The sequence below is a fragment of the Prinia subflava genome, chromosome Z (assembly GCF_021018805.1).
Source record: "Prinia subflava isolate CZ2003 ecotype Zambia chromosome Z, Cam_Psub_1.2, whole genome shotgun sequence".
NCBI lineage: Eukaryota > Metazoa > Chordata > Aves > Passeriformes > Cisticolidae > Prinia > Prinia subflava.
The window spans coordinates 89065371-89084179 of NC_086283.1; the positions used below are offsets into that span (position 1 = coordinate 89065371).

The 18809-nt window shown below is 45.1% G+C and overlaps 2 protein-coding genes across 2 annotated transcripts; one reads left to right on the top strand and one right to left on the bottom strand.

The window, feature by feature from the left end:
- The first annotated feature begins 689 nt into the window (after window positions 1-689).
- On the top strand, window positions 690-13766 carry ISL1 (ISL LIM homeobox 1). The gene is made up of 6 exons (XM_063423250.1): window positions 690-834; window positions 1726-1915; window positions 4763-5022; window positions 6967-7253; window positions 8767-8934; window positions 11263-13766. Exons 1-6 carry the CDS (start codon window positions 807-809, stop codon window positions 11377-11379), a joined length of 1050 nt encoding a protein of 349 aa, XP_063279320.1. The 5' UTR covers window positions 690-806; the 3' UTR covers window positions 11380-13766.
- On the bottom strand, window positions 8941-14766 carry LOC134564411 (uncharacterized). The gene is made up of 2 exons (XM_063423251.1): window positions 13773-14766; window positions 8941-9078 (listed from the first exon to the last, which is right to left on the bottom strand). The coding sequence occupies exon 1, from the start codon at window positions 14551-14553 to the stop codon at window positions 13906-13908; it is 648 nt and encodes a 215-aa protein (XP_063279321.1). The 5' UTR covers window positions 14554-14766; the 3' UTR covers window positions 8941-9078; window positions 13773-13905.
- Window positions 14767-18809: the final 4043 nt, after the last annotated feature.

Genomic DNA, 18809 nt, shown 5'->3' on the forward strand with positions numbered 1-18809 from the left:
TATGTGTATGTGTGTATGTATATGTATATATCCATATAGAAGCGGTACGTGTGGCGTGGCAAGCCCGGACGGGGGAAGGGGCATAGGAGCCCGAGCGGGGCCGGGAAGGAAAATGAAAGGTGTGACGGGGGAGATAAGCGACGGCGATGGAGGAGAGCGACAAGACGAAAGTATAAAGGGAAACACAAATAAGGCGCGGGGCGAAGTTGGCCGCGGAACCCGAGGCGGGCGGCCGCGCCGCCAGACGCTGCAATATGATAATGGCCGCGCCGCCGCCAATGGGCGCGCGCGGGCGGGCCGTGCCCGCGCGTGACGTCGCGCCAATGGCCAGCGGGCGCAGCCGGAGCAGAGAAGTTTGAGTAAGAGATAAGGGCGAGCGAGCGCCCGCGCCGCCAGCGCCCAGCCCGGCTCCGCCGCGCCTCCTCCGCACCGCCGCCGCCGCTCCGCACCGCTCCCGCGCCGCCACGCGTGGACCGACCCCGCCGCGCCCCCGGCGCCGCGCCCCGCACCGCGCCGCGCCGCGCGTCCCCTGCTCTCTCCGCAGCCCTGACAGTGTCTCCCACGCCGGTGGTGTTTTGTGCCATTTTCTTTTTATTTTTTTTTCCCCGATTTCGATTTTTCCTTTTTTCTTTTTTTCTTCTGTTAGTACTTCTACTTTTTTTTTTTTTTTTTTTTTTTTTTTTTTTTTTTTTTTTTCCTCCTGTCATTATTATTCTTATTTTTAGCGACAGCTCTCAAACCTACTTTGGGGTCTTAAAACGAAACCGTACACCATTTCACTGTGGACATTACACCCTCTTACAGATATGGGAGACATGGGAGACCCACCAAAAAGTAAGGCGGAATCTTTACCGTTGTTGGAATAAGTGTGCTGTCTATTGTAATCGTCTCAGGCAGACGAACTGCTAAAGTGTTGAACTTCATTTGAATGGTAGAGAAAGTGCCTTTGTTACCATGCCTGCATGCTTACTCTTGTCGTAGCCTTATATGTTAACAGCCTGGGGTCCTAGTCTCTTTTAAAGTTTGGGGAGCAGAGAGCATTTTGATGGGATCTCCAACCAAGGAGCTTTAAATTCTTCTCGTGATAGACTGAGGTGAGGCTGTCTGACTATCCAGCACCTAGTCGGTCTAGGGGTATTAGCGTTAGACTCGCAAAAGAGAGCAAGTGACTACTGTAATGATGCTTGTTGTTGCCAGAAGCCTCGACTCCCTTCTTCTGAGGGAAAAGGCTGAGTGGGAAGTGCACCCAACCATGCTTCATCGTTTCCAGTCAGAGCCTCTTAAAATGCGAAATGAAACACATAGGTGCTCTCCTCGAAAGGCAGGGCATTCAAACAAGCAAACAATAAAATAAAAATTAAACAACGTGGGAGTTTGAAGTTTTGATTCCGTGCAAGGTTTGTGAAATTAGGACCTTCACCCCAAAGATTCTTCACGTTTGCATTTTAACATATGTTCCTCCTCCTTTCTGAGAGAGGCAAGGTTTTGATGGCACACTACAATTACCATCCAAAAGTGTAATATTTTCTTTTAAAAAAGCAACCTAAAAACCCAACACCCCCCCGAAAAAAAATTATACAAACAAACAAAAAAGAAAAAAAGAAAAAAAAGGAGAAACTAAACAACGCTCCCACAATATGCTTTATAAGGCAATGACATTAAAAGTGTGTTTATCTCTGTAGGAGAGTAAACGGTTAGTCAATCATGTATTTATTTTCATTTCAGAAAAACGTCTGATTTCCCTATGTGTTGGTTGCGGCAATCAAATTCACGATCAGTATATTCTGAGGGTTTCTCCGGATTTGGAATGGCATGCGGCATGTTTGAAGTGTGCAGAGTGTAATCAGTATTTGGACGAGACCTGTACGTGCTTTGTTAGGGATGGCAAAACCTACTGTAAAAGAGATTATATCAGGTACGCCATTTACGTTAACTGTTCGGTGAGATTTTATTTTTCTTTTTAACTTTGTAAATTTGACAGACGAATTAAGAGGAAAAACTAAAGGAAGTGGCTAAAAGATAATTGGTGTGTTTTTATGTGTTTTCCCACGAATAGACCCGCGAGGGAAAAGTTAATAGTGAAGTTTATTTGCTCTTTTCAAATGCAAATATCTGTATTAGTAGAACTAGGTTCGGGACCACGTAGGACCTCTCGAGGACTTTGGCAATGCATCCTGTGATTCTAACCAAGGGGAGAATCGTAGATAATGAAGAATATTTTCAATAGTGTAGATATTATGAGCAACACGGAACAGATCACTTTCTAAGACAACCTGAGAAATGCATCTCTGTTTCTGCAAAGAAATAGTGGCATTCAAAAAATAAAGGCATTTCAAGTATGCATGGCGTAAAAATAAATACACAGGTAGAAAAAAAGAAAATAAAAGCCTACTTAAACTAGGCCTATTTAAAAAAATAAAACAAAAATAACCCCCAAATTTCCTTTGGAATTGAGGATCCTTTTATGGGGATCTTAAAACCTGGACCGAAATGTTTCTTAGCTAAAATAACTGACATTTAATCTTTTTTAAATATTAACCCCTTTGGTGATATCTGACTGCCTTTTCTTTCTTATCTTATCTGTACTGATGAATTAGACAGAGCAGATCAAATTGCCCATCATCTGTTCGCGAACAATTGGGTATATTTAGATAATGGAACCGCTTCCTTCCTCACATTAAAATCTGGTAACTGATAAAATGTGAGAGTTGCCAATGCTGACACTATAGAGAAACCAAAGCAGGAATTTCGAGTGTGTTTATTATTTGTGCTCCTGGGTCATGCTGATCCGTTTCAGTGTCGACTACTGGGTTTGCCAAATCATAAGTTTGTATGACACTGAGGTATGAACAGTATTTTTTTTTTCCAGAAAGTTTTGGAAGCAAATCACCTAGCCACCTAAGATATCTTCTGATTTCTGTGTAATTCTGAATTGAAATAAAACCCTCGAGTCTTTCCTTGTCTAGTGCACGATTTATAAGCAGACCATTCCTTCAAGCCTTTGTGAGATTATTATCCAAGTTCTAAAATGGCAAAAACCAGAGCGCTTTTTAAATTTTTTTTTATTATTCTAAAAGAACGCTAGAACCGTTCTCTTAAATGTTGTTCTTTTTCTAAATTCAAATGAAAGGAAAACGTTTGGACGGAAATATGTTCACTTACCTCCTTACAGAACTGAGCGGGAGAAATTTAAGCAGGAAAAAAAATTAGCTCTTTTAAATTAGTACGGAATACATTTAATTTGCTACAATTTAAAAAGGGAAAAGTACATTATGTGCAAGCTGGTTTTGAATCAGACCATGAGCCAATCTCTAAGTGTTAAACCTGTGGGCAACCACCTCAACTTTTGTACCTATGAATGCACCCACTTTCCGATCACTCTGTTCTTTTGCTGTGTAGCGGTTTGTTTTTTTTCTTCTCAAAACTGTGTAATTCGGGTATATGTAGCCCTGAATATAGGATTAGTACACTTCTATAGTCATAAAAGCTACAGAAGTGTGTACTTACAAGCATGCATTAGACTGTACTTCTAAGAAAGTATACCGGTGGGGAAATCGGTGGGGATAAATATTAGCTCAGTTTTAGGAGCAGTTATCACAGTTCTGTGGATTGTGAGGGTGCATAAGTGCATGTACCCGTACATTTGTGGAAAGATGTTAATTTTAATCATACCGAGGACTTCTGGCTAAGAAGCACCCGGTGGGAGACGAGAGAGTGTGCAGTTCGACACCCTAGCTGGAGCATTTTCTTATGTTTATCTACTGGTGGGTGAGCTGTCGTCCTCTCTTCCAAGAGAGTCGAGGACCCCACCACCCACTCCAGAACCTCATAATTTGCTTTGTGGCGCTGTCAGCGAGAGGTTGCCCTCTCATTCCTGCCGGAGCGCTTAGCCCCCGGCTCAGGTTGGGAGAGTCGAGAGGAGGAGAGACAGGGCAGGGGCGCTGAGGTAGAGACAAGCTGCAGATCCAGAGCACGGAAACTGCCTTTTTGTTGGGGGCGGGAGAGAAGAGTTACACCACTGTGTATGTGAGCCTGAGGAGGCATGTGTGTTACGCTCATATTGTTAAATTGATCTGGTGAGAGGGGGCCAGGGGAAGAGACCCTGCGCTGGCAGTCACTCCTGCAGGGTCCCGGAGACTAAGTTGATGGCAGTCCGAACACACGTCAAGCGGCGCAAGCCTTGAGTGGATTCTGTGTAAAAAGTGTCACAATTTTGTGAAGCTGGCAGGTTTGTGTCTGGGATGGCAGCTTCGGCAGCCTCGCCTCTCCCTGGTGTGCTCGGCTAGTCCAGTTCAATCCCAGGCCAGGCTAGGTCAGGTGAGGAGGCAGGGAGAGGGCAGGGATGGCCACACTCCTGCAGCAGCCCGAGCTCTGGGGCAAGAGGGAGAGCTCGGATATCGTCGAGAAGAAAGGGAGTCTTTTTTTATTTCTTCTTACACCTCTGCCTCCCAACTCTCCTCTTCCACCAGTGTGTTTGTGTCCACTCCGCCTTTTGCGGCACGGGGAACAGGGCACCGACTGCGAGTGAATCTGGCTTATTCCTTTCCCCTTTTGGCTTCTGTATTTTCCATGCGTTTAAAAGCAGCGGATTGCGTGTGGCGGGTCTACACGGGGCCAGGGGCTGCCCACGAGCGGGATGAAAACCTCTTTCTTTTTCCCTTTCCTTTCTCCCCCCCGCCCCTTCCCTGCCCTCCCCTTTCCCCCTCCCGTGCTCTCCCTCCTTCCCTCCCTTCTCCTTCTTTCTGGGCTGGGCCCTGCTCAGGTTATACGGCATCAAGTGCGCCAAATGCAGCATCGGCTTCAGCAAGAATGACTTCGTGATGCGCGCCCGCGCCAAGGTGTACCACATCGAGTGTTTTCGCTGCGTGGCCTGCAGCCGCCAGCTCATCCCCGGCGATGAATTCGCGCTGCGGGAGGACGGCCTCTTCTGCCGGGCGGACCACGACGTGGTGGAGAGGGCCAGCCTGGGCGGCGGGGACCCTCTCAGCCCCCTGCATCCCGCCCGGCCGCTGCAGATGGCAGGTACCGCCCGCGCCCAGCGCCGCGGAAACCCGCGGGGTTCGGCGATGCCCGGTCCCGCTCCGGACGGCGGGGAGAGCCCCGCGGTCTCGGCGGGTCCGCCCCTCCGTGGAGAGCCGGCCGTGCGCGCCTCCAGCTCGGGGCCGCGGCGGGTCCGGCTGCGGCGAGGAGCGCCCGCGTTCGGGGACGCGTGAGGTGGAACACCTGCGGAGGGGCCGCGCCCCCACCGCCAGCCCGCCCTCCTCTGCCCCCGCCGCGCACCGGGGGCCGAATTCCTCCGTCACCCTCCCCGAGCCCGGCCCTGAGCCGGAGAGGGACGAGCCGCTGCGGAGAGCAGGTCTGCGCCTTCACACCCCTCCGCCGCCTCAGCAGCGAGCGGAGAAACTGTTCTGAGCGCTGGAGGAAGTGGGGTCTGAAAAGAGATAGACTTCATAACTACAGGCTGGCGCTTAGGCTGTAATTTAAAACTGTCAACAAGCTAATCTTCGGTAATTGCCTTTTAAAGTGACTCTTGCCTTCTTGAAACGTTTCAAGTAATTTGATGAGAATTTCATCTCAAAACTCAGCCTTGTAACTTCAGAGTCGCCCCACCTTACAACTTCATTCACACTTTCAGTTCTCGACGGGCACGTCAGATACTCAGAGACCCTTAGGTTTAGGGACACTCCTCTGAGGCTAACTAGGCTGGACGATACAAGGTTGGCCAGCCTTTTTGCTGTGCAAGTAATTGCAAATCGGAAAGTTGTTTGTTAAATACAGCTATTCTAAAAGGGGTTCATTTCCCTCTTCTGAGCTGCTTTCAGGTGACATCTCTATATATAGGGAGAGATAATCCCGTAACTGATCAGGGCAGAATTCTAGAGAGACTGTGCTCCCTATATCGTATTTGTGCATGTCTCCGAAAGGCTTAGTGTGTCGGCAGGTACAATACTGATAAGATTTGAAGACTTCGTATTGTCGTCATCGCATTTGCTGATGTATTGTTACAGTTAGAAAAGTCGGAACCCGACTGTACAAAAGCGAGCACTTCTGACAGTTAGCTAAACAGTTTTAGGGGGGAAAAAAAGAAAAGAAAAAAAAAGGTACTGTTTTTATTTTTCCCTCGACTGGGTCAGATTACACATAATAGCTACAGCCACATAATGCACAGAATAGCAGAACACCAGGAACACTCGAGCTCTTGATGTGATGCCACCCGTAGTTTTGTGTTGCTGGGCTTGCTCTCCTTTTAAAAGCACTAGATAGATATTTTTAAATTATTCATCCAAAGCAAAAGCAAATGCACCTAACACCTCCACTTTTTAAGATAAATCCCATCTCCCGTTCTTTGAGATACGGAGGTCTCAGGGCTTTTTTTTTTTTTTTTTTCCATTGGCACGGTGCAGAGGATTTGGCTTGTTTTGCTCTAGTTTGGAAGCGTCTAACTGCCGGGAGCCATTGAACGCTATCACGGCTTCTGGCTAAAATGAGCTAGATTCACTATACAAGAAGCAGACCAGAATTATGATTAATTTAAGAAGTATTCTTTCATTAATTTTCGGGCCAAAAGTCTGTTTTGGTGATTTGTCAAGAAATAAATACATAAACCCCTCCTGCTCCTCTCCTAGCGCACATACACCTTAGCTAACTTGCCCTCCCCTGTCAAGTTTCATACAGGTTCAAGCTTCTGTCATTAGGGGTTTTAGGGGGTGGTTTGTTTTTGCAAATTAATTGTCTGTGGAGTCAGAAATGTCAGTCACTCCACCAGTGCATAAAGCAGAGGAGGCTGCAGCAGCTCCGATAGATCTGAGTGCTTGAATGGCCTTTGAAAGAGGGTTCATCACCCGCCCCCCCGCCCCCCCCCGCCCGCCACCTTCCCCTGTCCCACCAGCTTAGATTCATAGTCTCTGCAGACTCCCTGCTTCCTACTCATGGGGATCCTGTTCCTCCCTTCCCCTTCCCTTACAGCAGAACCTATCTCTGCCAGACAGCCGGCTCTGCGGCCCCACGTCCACAAGCAGCCCGAGAAGACCACCCGAGTCCGGACTGTCCTTAATGAAAAACAGCTTCACACCTTGAGGACCTGCTATGCTGCCAACCCCAGACCTGACGCCCTCATGAAAGAGCAACTGGTAGAAATGACTGGCCTCAGCCCGAGGGTCATCAGGGTTTGGTTTCAAAACAAGCGATGCAAGGACAAAAAAAGGAGCATTATGATGAAGCAACTTCAGCAGCAGCAACCCAATGACAAAACTGTAAGTGGCTTCAGCCTCTGTCTGTGTGCTGCCTTAGTTCCGAGGACAAACGCTTGGTGTGTGTCCGGCCCGGGCAGCCCCTGGGCTCGGTTTGACGCCGTTAATTTTTTGCGATCTCCCTGAAAACAATGAAAACGATACTGCTTAGCCATCACCCGCTAGTTTCTGCTGTCAGTGCGATCGAAACAGACCACAGAGAGGAGCCGATTTAGGCTGCTCAAGCGTACTTAGAATCTGTGGGGCTAAGAATATGCAGTAGCTTACATCAACTTCTCTGCAGCATGAATGAGACCTGCAGAGCTTATGTGGTATAATAAACCCAGCCTCATCTAATACTTATACTGCAAAAGCAAAGGACTCCTTAAGCAGAAAAGGACGCCTTTGTCCTCTTTCGTGTATTTAAACAGGAGTAAATCCAGAAGCAAAAACACTTAAAAAATAAAATAAGAGGTGTTTTTCTTAGCACTTTATATGCTACGAAGTGTGTGTTTGTCAGTGCACTTAATGCAGAAAAAGACAAATGCAGTGTACATTTTTTCAGAATTATCATAGTGTTTACAGGTTAATATATATATAGTTATATCTGTGTAGAGCTCTTTTCTGCAGATATATGCATGGGTGATGTAAACAGGCGTAATGCACTGGGTTCAGCAGAACAAATTGTCTGTCTCCATTTTAAGCCAAATTTGTTTCTTTTTTATTGTTGCAAGTCCACTTGAAGAAGAGTCTGTTACTCTCCCTGTGTATATTGACTGACCCGAGAATGACTATTAATTCATAAGGCTGCCTAGTTAAGTGGAATTTAAGGAGTTTCGTTTCACCCTGTTGGAATGCAATAAAACACGGTGTTATTAACTCGCCTAACAATCTATTCGTCGAGGCTTGGAGTTATGTTGTACACTGTGGCTGCACCACAGGGCATACTGAGAGGGCTGGGGCTCTTTTTCTTTATTTTTTTTTTCTTTTTCTTTGAGTTTTTTGGGGTTTTCTTGGTTTTGGTGGTTTTTGTTGGTGGTGGTTTTTTTTGGTTTTTTTTTTTTTTTTTTTTTTTTTTTTTTTTTTTTTTGTTTTTTTTTTTTTTTTGGAAAGAGCCTGGTAATGACGTACCCCAGGTTCGCCATGCGCTTGGATATACGATCCAGTTAAGGTCACGCAAAACAAAACCAGACTGGATGCGAACTATAGAAGGGAGCAGGATTACCCGTTCCTCGTCCTAAGACTTCCATTGGCAGTCGAGATAGAGTGCTCGTGTTCAAGAGAGCTTGGGGCGGAGGGGGTATGCCTTGAGACGAATAGAAGGATTAAAGAGAAAGAAAGTAAACTTCCACCGTGATAAATGCAGCGAGTAGAAACAGGCTGACCTAGAGTAGAATAGGCTGAGACATTCACAGCAGATTAACAAAGCAAATACAAGAGACCGTATAGATAAGATAGAAAGCAGTTTATTGACTCAGCGTTTATATACAATAAAGTTAACCAAGCTCATTAACATCTTTTGCTGGGCTGTTTACAGAATATCCAAGGGATGACAGGAACTCCAATGGTGGCTGCTAGTCCGGAGAGACACGACGGCGGTTTGCAGGCAAACCCCGTGGAGGTGCAGAGTTACCAGCCGCCCTGGAAAGTACTGAGTGACTTCGCATTGCAGAGTGACATAGACCAACCTGCTTTTCAGCAACTAGTAAGTGTCGGTTCCCAGCCCGAGCCAGCGGGGGCCCGGGGCAGAGCAATGGGCGATTCGCTCCAGGTGCCAGATGCTCTCAGAGAGACAAGCAATCCAGAGTAGCTGGGTTTTCCAGAAACTGGAAGGCGGGCATGACTGCATCTGTAAAAGCAGAGAACTCAATTGATTTCCCAGAGCTTGGTACAAAATCGACCTTAGTGTACAGCAGAGATATTTCTGAGTTGAGTGTGAGTTTGGATAAGGCCCAGCTCAGGTCTGATAATAGCTCACACACTCCTGAAAACTGAAAGCACTTCAGCAAAACATTCTTTATGTGCCACTTAATTGTACTTACATTCATGAAAGCATATTCTAGGATTCACCCCTCCCCATTTCAGGCTGATTTTGCCTTTATGTTGTAGGATGAATTTTAAATACATTATTATAGTGTCAGCCAGGGCCCTTGTTTTGTCAGACAAATATGATTTCTTAATTACAATTTCAAAGTTCTCATCTCAAGCATGTATCTTATATAATATATATCATATATATATTTGATATATATGTAACATATATCAAGAAAGTTTTAATTTTATGTATCTATATATACACATGAATCTATACATATATATAGCTTACATTAAGTGTTGTTCTTTGGAAAGGAAATTGCTAGTACATATTTAGGCGAAAAAATTAAAGCAATATAATAAACTACCTTAAGCCAAAACAAAAGAGGCATTTTAGAATGAATTCTGTCCTTAACTCACTTCCTAATGCCTACGTCACTTGGCAGCCTGTATGGGACAATATCACCAACAATACTTAGGCACAACAATGTGAATTAAAGAGAGAAGTCCAGTCCTAAGTCAAGTTCCTGGCCCAACTATGTTAAAACCAGATTTTTAAAATAATAAGGTACATTGTGTATACTATTTCAGGGATTCAGAATAACAGTTGCAAAAAATTAACATGTAAACCTTTTTTTGATCTGTTGGGCGCTTTTTTTCCTTTTCCTTTTCCTTTTTATTTTCTTTATTTTTTTTTTTTTTTTTTTTTTTTTTTTTTTTACACCAAGTGATGGAAGACAAAGGTTTGTAGTTGAATCTAGCATTGTGTTCACACCTTTTCAATTTAGTATCATGCTCTCCTGCAGAATTCCTTTTCTTTTGCCCAACAGCAGACTGCAGTGTGTTCCCCTCGCTGGCACACCATCCTTGCTCTGGAAGCCGTAGCACAGCAGCAGGGCTTGACATCTAAAGCAACCACTGCTTTTCCTGCTTTAATCAAGCTGTTGATCAGACAGGAGAAAAAATTATCTCCTTTGGTTGCTTTACTTACTGTGCCTTAACAATATACGGGACTTTAAAAATCTTTGATGCAGTGAGGTTTTGTATTAAATAGTTCAAGAAATGGAAAAAAAAACCAGGATGGGAGATGGCTAGTCCAAATACACATACACATACAGTAAATAGACCATTAGGTTGACAAATTAATATTGATATATATTCAACATAATATGTGATACTGAAAAGAGTTAAATTAAAGAATAGTGGAAGGAACAGACTGTTCATTGGCCATTCAAGGCACGGTTCTAATCTGGAGAGGGCCTTAATCACAGAATTGGCGAGCTAAATAGGTGCCAAAGAAATGCTTCTGGATTAACAAAGCTCCACCCTTCAAGCTATGCCTTTTCCCAGCACTACTTCTAACTAACGGGAGCAGTGGGGCACATTAGGATGGAACAGTGTGACCTTTTTTATCAAACAGGCTTCATTAAGAAGAGATAGCACCAGCCTCGAATCATGACTGAAGGAGGATGGCTGGTTTCAAATGCCTTCTGGTCCTGGATGCTCCTTCCAGGTTTATTTTTGTATGTGCACAAAAGGGGAAAAAAGTAATCTTTCAGTCTCATGTCAAGAAAACACATGCACTCTTAAATAATTGACTAGAACATCCTATTGGGATTGCCACTCTTGCAAGACAGGGAAGAAGGCCTCATTAATAAGTTTGTTTGTTTATTTGCTTGATTTTTTCAGTCTTCTTTTTCTATTTTTTTAATCTACTTTTTCTTGGTGATTTGGCCAAAGGCCTGAAGAAGGGTTCCTGTGAAGTCAATGGGGAAGTTAAACAGAGCAACCAGCAGTGACACAGCCTCCTGTGGAGATGTATCAGGCCTATTGGCTGCATGCCTTGTATATTTTTTTTTGTGTTCTTCTCTGCCTGCTACTTTTCTTTGAGTTTTACAATTGTAGCAACAGTTCTTTTTCTTATTTTTCTTCTTTTTTTTTCTTCTCTCTCTCTTTTTTCTTTTTTTTTTTCTTTTTTTCTTTTTTTTCTTTTTGGCAGGTTAATTTTTCAGAAGGAGGACCTGGTTCCAATTCTACTGGAAGTGAAGTAGCATCAATGTCCTCTCAGCTGCCAGATACACCCAACAGCATGGTAGCCAGTCCTATTGAGGCATGAGGAACATTCGTTCAAATATCTGTTGTTGTTGTTTCTGCCCTTACCCTCACCCCTGTTGAAGAGAGTGGGAAAGTGAACATGTTGGGACTTCGAAATTTAGGGGGAAAGAATATTTAACAACCATGTAATGAACCTAGCAAGGAACTGCTCCATGAGATGGACGGAGTCATATTTGAAAAGACAAGGTAATATGGTAGCAACACTGTGAAGACAATCATGGGATCTTACTAGAAAAAAGATACTTAGAAGAACCACAAACCCCGTGCTTTTCAATGATCAGAGGAGTATCAAAAGACATTTTCCAAATATAAAGGATTTGTACTTGTGGATCTCAAAAAAAAAAAAAATCTTTTCATTTGACTGCACATCTTAGGGAGAAACCAACCAAGGTAGAGGGACTTTCTATCCAGTCCCTCCCATTCCGAATGGTGCTGTTTCTATATTGGGGATAGCCTTGCCAAAAGAAGCTCCAGTAGGTTTTCCATCGTCAGGAAAGAGACGATTCAGCCCTGCATTGCTGAAAGATTCCTTGCAGGAAGGTGGAGCTGCATTGGTTTGCAATGTTGTTTTTAGTTGACTCTTAACAAGGGGTTCTTTCCTGGGTCTCTTCTAGCATGCCTGTAGCAAGGTTTTGATTTTATTTGGTTGAGATCCACCCCCTATTAAGCGTGATGCGATTAAAAATAGGGTTTTGGATTCCTCTTTAAAGGCGAATTTATAAAAACATTGCAACAAGGTATACCTCTATTTTGCCACAAAGCGTCTCGGGATTGTGTTTGAAATGTGTCCGCCCAAGAACCTTCCCCTCCCCCAGAGATGTGTATAGTCATTGGTTATAACAACTGTTTTTCTCTCTTTCCTTTCTCTTTCTCTCTCACTCTCTAGAAAGAAAGAAAAAAAAGAAAAAAAAAAAAAAAAGGAAAAAAGGAAAAAAAATAGGAAAAGTAAAAAGAAAAAAAATCACTCCTTTTGTTTGCTCTTGCATTGCAAAATTATAAACTAATTTATTATTTATTATCGGAAGACTTGCCACTTTTCATGTCAGTTGACTATTTTTTTTGTTTGCTGAAGTAAAAAAGAAAAAAAAAGAAAAAAAAATGAAAAGGTTGTACCGTGGTCTTTGAATTATATGTCTAATTCTATGTGTTTTTGTCCTTTTTCTTTCCTTAAATATGATGTGAAATAAAAGCGCCATATGTAGAATTATTATATCTTCAGGACTATTTCACTAGATAAGCGTTTGGAATAGAAAAATAATAATAATAATAATGATAATATTAACATTAAATAATGAACAAAGTTCCCTCTTTTAAATATTTACAGGTTAGCAGCTAAAATACCTGAAATAAAATATTGCATGCAAAGCCGGTCGTTAGTGAATAAAAGGAGTGTGATATTTTATTGCAAGTATTAACGACCAGCTTGTAAATTTCCGTTTCAACAACTGTATCAGGGCTAGTTGGATGCCTTAGCTTTCAATCGATAACGTTAGAAAGTCTCTTGTTTCCCCACCCCATCCTTTGCCCCTAAAAGTGATATTACTCTAGGCATGATCAGACATAACGTTACAACATCTAAAGAACTGAGAGCTCAGGCTTTTTGCTGAGTTCTGCTATTTTTAAAAAATAAAAAGAAAGTGCTGTATACCAAAGCCTCGTTGTTGAGATTGTTGAAGTGACCTGTACTTTAAGTATAAGCTCCTGATAAAAGGGACGCTTTTTGCTTAACAAGTCAAGTATGACCATTATTTATCAATGTCTGCTGTCAAAACAATTGAATAATGCTGCAGGAGGAATAGTTGTGGGGATATTTCTGTCGGGGATATTGCTGTGAAATTGCACGAATATGTTCCTTATTTTCTGTCGACTTCCCTCTCTTCACTCCCTCTTTTCTTCCTTTTTTAATTTGCGGGGGAGAGGGTGGTGAAAGCTAGAAACGTGGGCGATTTCTTGGGGAAAAGTAGAAAGAAGTAAATAAAATAATAAAAACAAAAAAAAAAAAAAAAGGGAAAGGGTTGTTTTTGCTCCAATCCAAGTGCTCCCTAGTGCTCCTGGGCAGCACAAGACAAAGGTTCACTTTAAACACCCTTAAGGACTGGAACATACAGCGATTTTCAGTCTGACAAAGACAAGTTGGTTTGCATGTCAGTTATTCCAAACCCCAATGTTTTCTTAACATAACCTTCTTTTCCCTCCCTCCTCACCATCTCAGCCCACCCTGAGCAAGCTCAGCTATAGACAGACCATTTCGACAGTACAGAGAACATGAAAAAAATGTTAAAATCTAATACAAGGATTTCAATCATCCTGATTAGGAACTGGATTCATTTTGTATGCTCAAGTGTAATACATTTTTGAGTACTTGATAAATATTTAAATAAATATGAAATCTACCTTAAACTGTGTGATCAGTAACCCTTGTGTTTTCATGCAGGATCAGAGGATTGGTACGGCGCCTCGGGGGGCGGGAGGGAGAAGGGGTGTCATTTCTGCCCGGTGGTCTGACTGTGAGTTCTTGGAGTCGCTCCTACTCGGGTGAGTTTGGAGACGGAGTCTCCGGCTCGGGAGGTTCTGTAAGTGGCGCTGGAAACCTGTAAGGGCAGGGCGACCTGGGGCCCTCTGCGTTCCCTCCTGCCGCCGGGAGGCTGGCGCGTAGGTGGCGGGAGCTCCGCGGCGGAGGCGGGGGGTGACCCCGAGGAGAGCAGCCTGCCCCTCTGTCCCCCGAGAGGGACCTGCGGGCGGCAGATCTCCTGTGGCTCCCAGGGCCACGCAGGAGGGAAGGGCGATTTGGACTGTGGGTCCTTGCCAGGGAAGGGCCCCCAGCCCTGCTAGGCGCCCCGCGGTCCCGGCTCACCCTCCGGGCGGCTGGGGCAGCCGTCGAGATAAGCGGCCCGCCGGGAGGCAGGGACTGACGCTTTGGCCTGCCGGCACAGCGCCTTGCACCTTGGAGCACACAGGGCAGCAGCAGCGTGTCTTTGGAGCGGGAACTGCTGCGGCTCTGCAGCTGGAGCCCTCTCGGGATGTGGCCGCATACACACCTACCGCCGGGCTCCTGCCTGCACCCCGCAAAGGCACCGAGACCCCCACCCCTGTCCGGGGGCAGGAAGGGTCGGGTGGCTTCTGCGGCGGCCACTGCGAGTGCCCACGGCCACTGCGGCCCCACAGCCGCGGTCATCCCGGAACCTCCGCCCTCGAAACTGCGGTTAAACAATACTCGTCTGATTTTCAGAGTGATTTTTTCCCCCCTTTAATGGCCTTTTATTCCCTTCTTTATTACATGAATTTCTGAGGCTCCACAAACTTTAGAGTGTTTTTCACCCTGAAGCAAATAAAGACGAACTTTCGAGAGGATCCTCCTAGTGCCTTCGGTAGAACACTTCCTGAGCTTGGGCAGCAGGATTTGTGCAAGCAACAGAAAAGATCCTCTTCATGAAATGCATGTCCTTTATGGTGCTCTGCTCTGCTCCTCTGATTCCTCTTTCCGGTATGGACCGAGGGTGGCGATTAGCAGCCCCAGAACCGCCAGTTTGCTTCTTGCTGCAGCTACACTTAAAAATGTCAAATAAGCCCGCTGTAATTTCTCTGAGGACTTTGTTTGCACACACTGAGATTTATATTCAACTCTTCTCATTTCAATATTTGTACCCAGGTTAATTTGCTCTCAGCATCCCCAGCCAAGGTGGCAGTGTGACGCAGGAGCCGGGTACGTGAATTCCAGAGTCGCGATCAGTTAAACACCTCGACGGTAAGTGTTTGCATTTATATGCATCTGTGTGCATACATATATTAACAAATTCACATTGGGTTACCTAAGAACGGGTGTCAGGGAAGGAGCAGGGGGCCCTCAGGCGATGCCAGCCGTCAGGCCGCAGCATCCCCAGCCTCAGCACAGCGCCCGGGACGAAGCCGGGGGGAGGTCAGGATCTGTGGTGCCGAGTGGGTTTCACGGACACTGATCCTCCCTGGCCCTCTCTACAAGCCCGAAACGCCGAGAGCGTTTTACGGTGGGAGATGCCGCTGCTGGGCGCTTTGCGTGCTTTAGCGGAGCTGTAAGTAGTTAATAAAGGGGCTGGAAAGAGATCCTGTTTACTGATTGTTCCTGATTGTTGTTTTCTTGATAACAGAGCAAGCCACTGAATGACTGTTTGAGCTCAGGCGCCACAAACATAAACTTAACAGCTCCCAGTGTGCCGGCCCTTCTGGAGGATCACTCCTCACCTCCCAGGGCTTGTGAAGTGCAGGAGGAGAAGGCAGTTCCCAAGGAAGCAGGCTCCGGAGTGGTGGGGGTGGTGGTGGGGAGCGGAGAAAACTCGCTCCTACACCCGTTCTTTCCACATTGCACGGTATCTGCCCTCATTAGCTAGGGGCAAAGCGTGTAAAATCAATAGATACTTTTCTCCGAGCCTCCCACCCGTGCCGGAACCCTGGGCAGGCTCCGTATGCTGCTCTGCGCTGCATCCCAGCCGAGAGATGCTGTTTTTATAGCAGGCTGCAGTGTCGTGCGAATTTCCTCAATTTTTCCTGCAGCGGCTAAGGGCTGCCAAACAAGTGCTCGCAAAAGGCCAGGGAGGGAGGCCGAAGGAGACAGTGTGGCCGCGGCGGTGTGGCCGCGGCAGAGCCGGGCCCCGCACCCCGGGCCGGGCCGGTTCTCCCGGGATCGGCAGCACCGGGGCAGAGACTCCATCCCGGCCGCGCTCCGCCGCGGCTGCCGCTGGATCAGACACCTGCGGCCCGGCCCTGTCCTGGATGGGTGGCGGGGGAAGGAAGGAGGGAAGGAAGCAGGAAGGTTGCAAAACAGGATTTTTGCTGGAGCGCGTCTTCTTTTTGTTTTATTTTCTTCTGAAAGACAAAACAGGGTTAAGGTGTGTTTGTGGGAGAGAGAGAAGACAGAAAAATTTCCAGAAATGACACCGACCAAAACAGAACTCAGCTTCTATCTCCGGGCAGACCTCGTGTGGCAATGGGAAGAGGAAAATAGGGTGTTACTGTGGCTTTTCTTTAGGAGGGCTGTTCAGGTCGGTAGATCTCCAAGGCTAATCCAAACAAGCCGTTTGACTTGTGAGGTCCGGTGTCTAGACATAGCTGGTGACTCGGCGGCTCCTTATCTGGTTTTGGAATCAGCCAAAAGAGACTTTTCTTAATGTCCACAGCAGCGCTAGGATCTGCCGGGGCCGGGGAGCCACCGCACCTCCCAGACAGGACAACAAATACACCCACCACCTGGAGGCTTTACAGCCCGCTTTGTTGTTCCCGAGCCGCCGCTGCTGCGGCCCGGCCTCCCCCAGCCCCGGCCGCCGGGCAGGGGTGCCCGGACAGCTGCCCAGCCACCAAACCCGCACCCTCTGCTCGCCACTGCAGTGCCCCGCTCGCCCCCCGGGCTCGGAAGGGCCCCCTCTGCAGCAGGAAGTGGCAGTGGACACCCAAGCCCCACCGGGGTCAGAACTGCCTCTTTCTCGACCCCCACCACAGCACCCCCTCCGCTCCGTGTGCGTGTGTGTCTTTGTCACTACAAATTTTATGGATTTTTTTTTTCCCATTTGAAGTTTTGCAGAGAATGGCAAAAAATTTCCAAAGCCACGCACCTTAAGGAATGATCAAAGCAAATCAATTAAATGAGAGGAAGTGAGTTTAGATAAAAGATCTTTTTGGGACTAGATCACTGCCTTCTGTATCAGCCCTCCATGCTGGATTTGTAATATTGCAAGCTGTAAAGCTTGTTTGAGGTGGTTAGAATCAATACAGACATTTAACTCAAAAGTAAGCAGCATTTGAAAGTGAAGAGAAAAAGACATCTTTTGCTTGGATGTCACTCTTCCCATTTACTCATTTGGGATTTTTTGAGATTTCAAACTCTCCTGGAACACTGAGTGACTGGATATGGCTTTTCAGACTCCTGAGCAGTGCATGAGCCCATCCACTGCCCTTGCTGTTTTTCTGCTGAAATGCAAGCCGACATGCTGTGTAATTCCTCTTCAAACTCTGTGCTGTTTCTCAGTGTGGTTGAGTTCAGGGCCCTGATATCCCATTTTGGGAGCTGATTGCTGTAACTATGATGAACTGATATGCTATTTGCAGTGGATATTGTAATTGAGTCTGCTAATGTAGAATTATGAAATTTACCAGTGGGTAGGACTCTCTCTGTGAGTAAGTGCTGTTTTCTAGATTTAGTAGTTGCAAATTTGCTCATGTACAGAGCAAATTATATTCCAAGGCTTCTGGAACAATTTTCCATCAAACACGTTTAAACCATTTCAAACTCCCAGTAACTCAGGGAATTCAGGATCAAGGGAGCAACATTTCCTAGAAAAGGAATCTTAACCATGATCCTGGTACTCCTCTTCTTTTTTTTTTTTTTTCTCATGGGTAAAATTTTGTGTTTATTTTTAACTGTCACAAATACAAGGTGTTGTTTGAAAAGTGTTAAACTTAGCAGGTATATAGAGATAATACTGACGTGTCACTGTGCATGATAAAGTAAAATATGGTGGGAATTAACTTGAAAAGTTTATGAAGGTTTTAACTACAGCCCATAAATTAACCTTTTTACAAAGATATTATGATATGTAGAGGATCTTACAATATATATGACACTTAAAAATACTTTAAAATTTGGAGGCCAAACATTTTTTCCCCAGACTTGAAGATACAAACTGAGATCTCAGACATTGAAGATCTTTCTGTAAGTAATCTGAAATAATTAATATTAGAGCACTCTAGTGAATCAGAAATTGCACGAGCAAACTTTCCAGTTTACACAGGGCCTTCTGTGAAGCTAGTGAAAGATTTGCTGCTAACCTCTAGTGAGGCAGGAATGCATAAGTTTGAAGGCTCCAGTCCAACTCTCATTGAAGCTAGTGAACAAAAACCTCCTAGACATCTGGGTAAAAAATCAGTGTATAAAATCTGTATAGAAATCATATAGAGTCAGTGTTTAAAAATCATATAAAATCAAGTTGTGAATTTGTATGAAAAAGTAATTTCCTTTCTACTACCCTCATTCTTTTTCCATATTTTACTTTAAAGGTTATAATCTTCTAAGACAAACTCCCCATTATTATATTAATAATATAATAAGATATGCTATAGGTATAATATATCTTATTATAAGATATTGGTGCATCAGTAATAACATCTTGCTTGGTGCAGGAATCAGACAGAGGAGTTAATCACTCTTCTGAATGTAGAGAATATTGTAAAATAAAACAACTGCTCCCTGTCTCGCTTATTGCTGCCTAAGAGAAATTTTATATGTGCAAGACCTGGGGTAGAAGACTACATAGAAGTTACCTATATTATATTTTAAGGGAGAGAACTCTTGGCAAAACCTAATGAAATTAGCCCCATACCAGGTCTGAAAGTCTAAGTGGCATGTATTTCCCCTTTGTGATGTGAAGTAAGGAAGGTTTTGCAGGACTGACCTTACTGGAATGA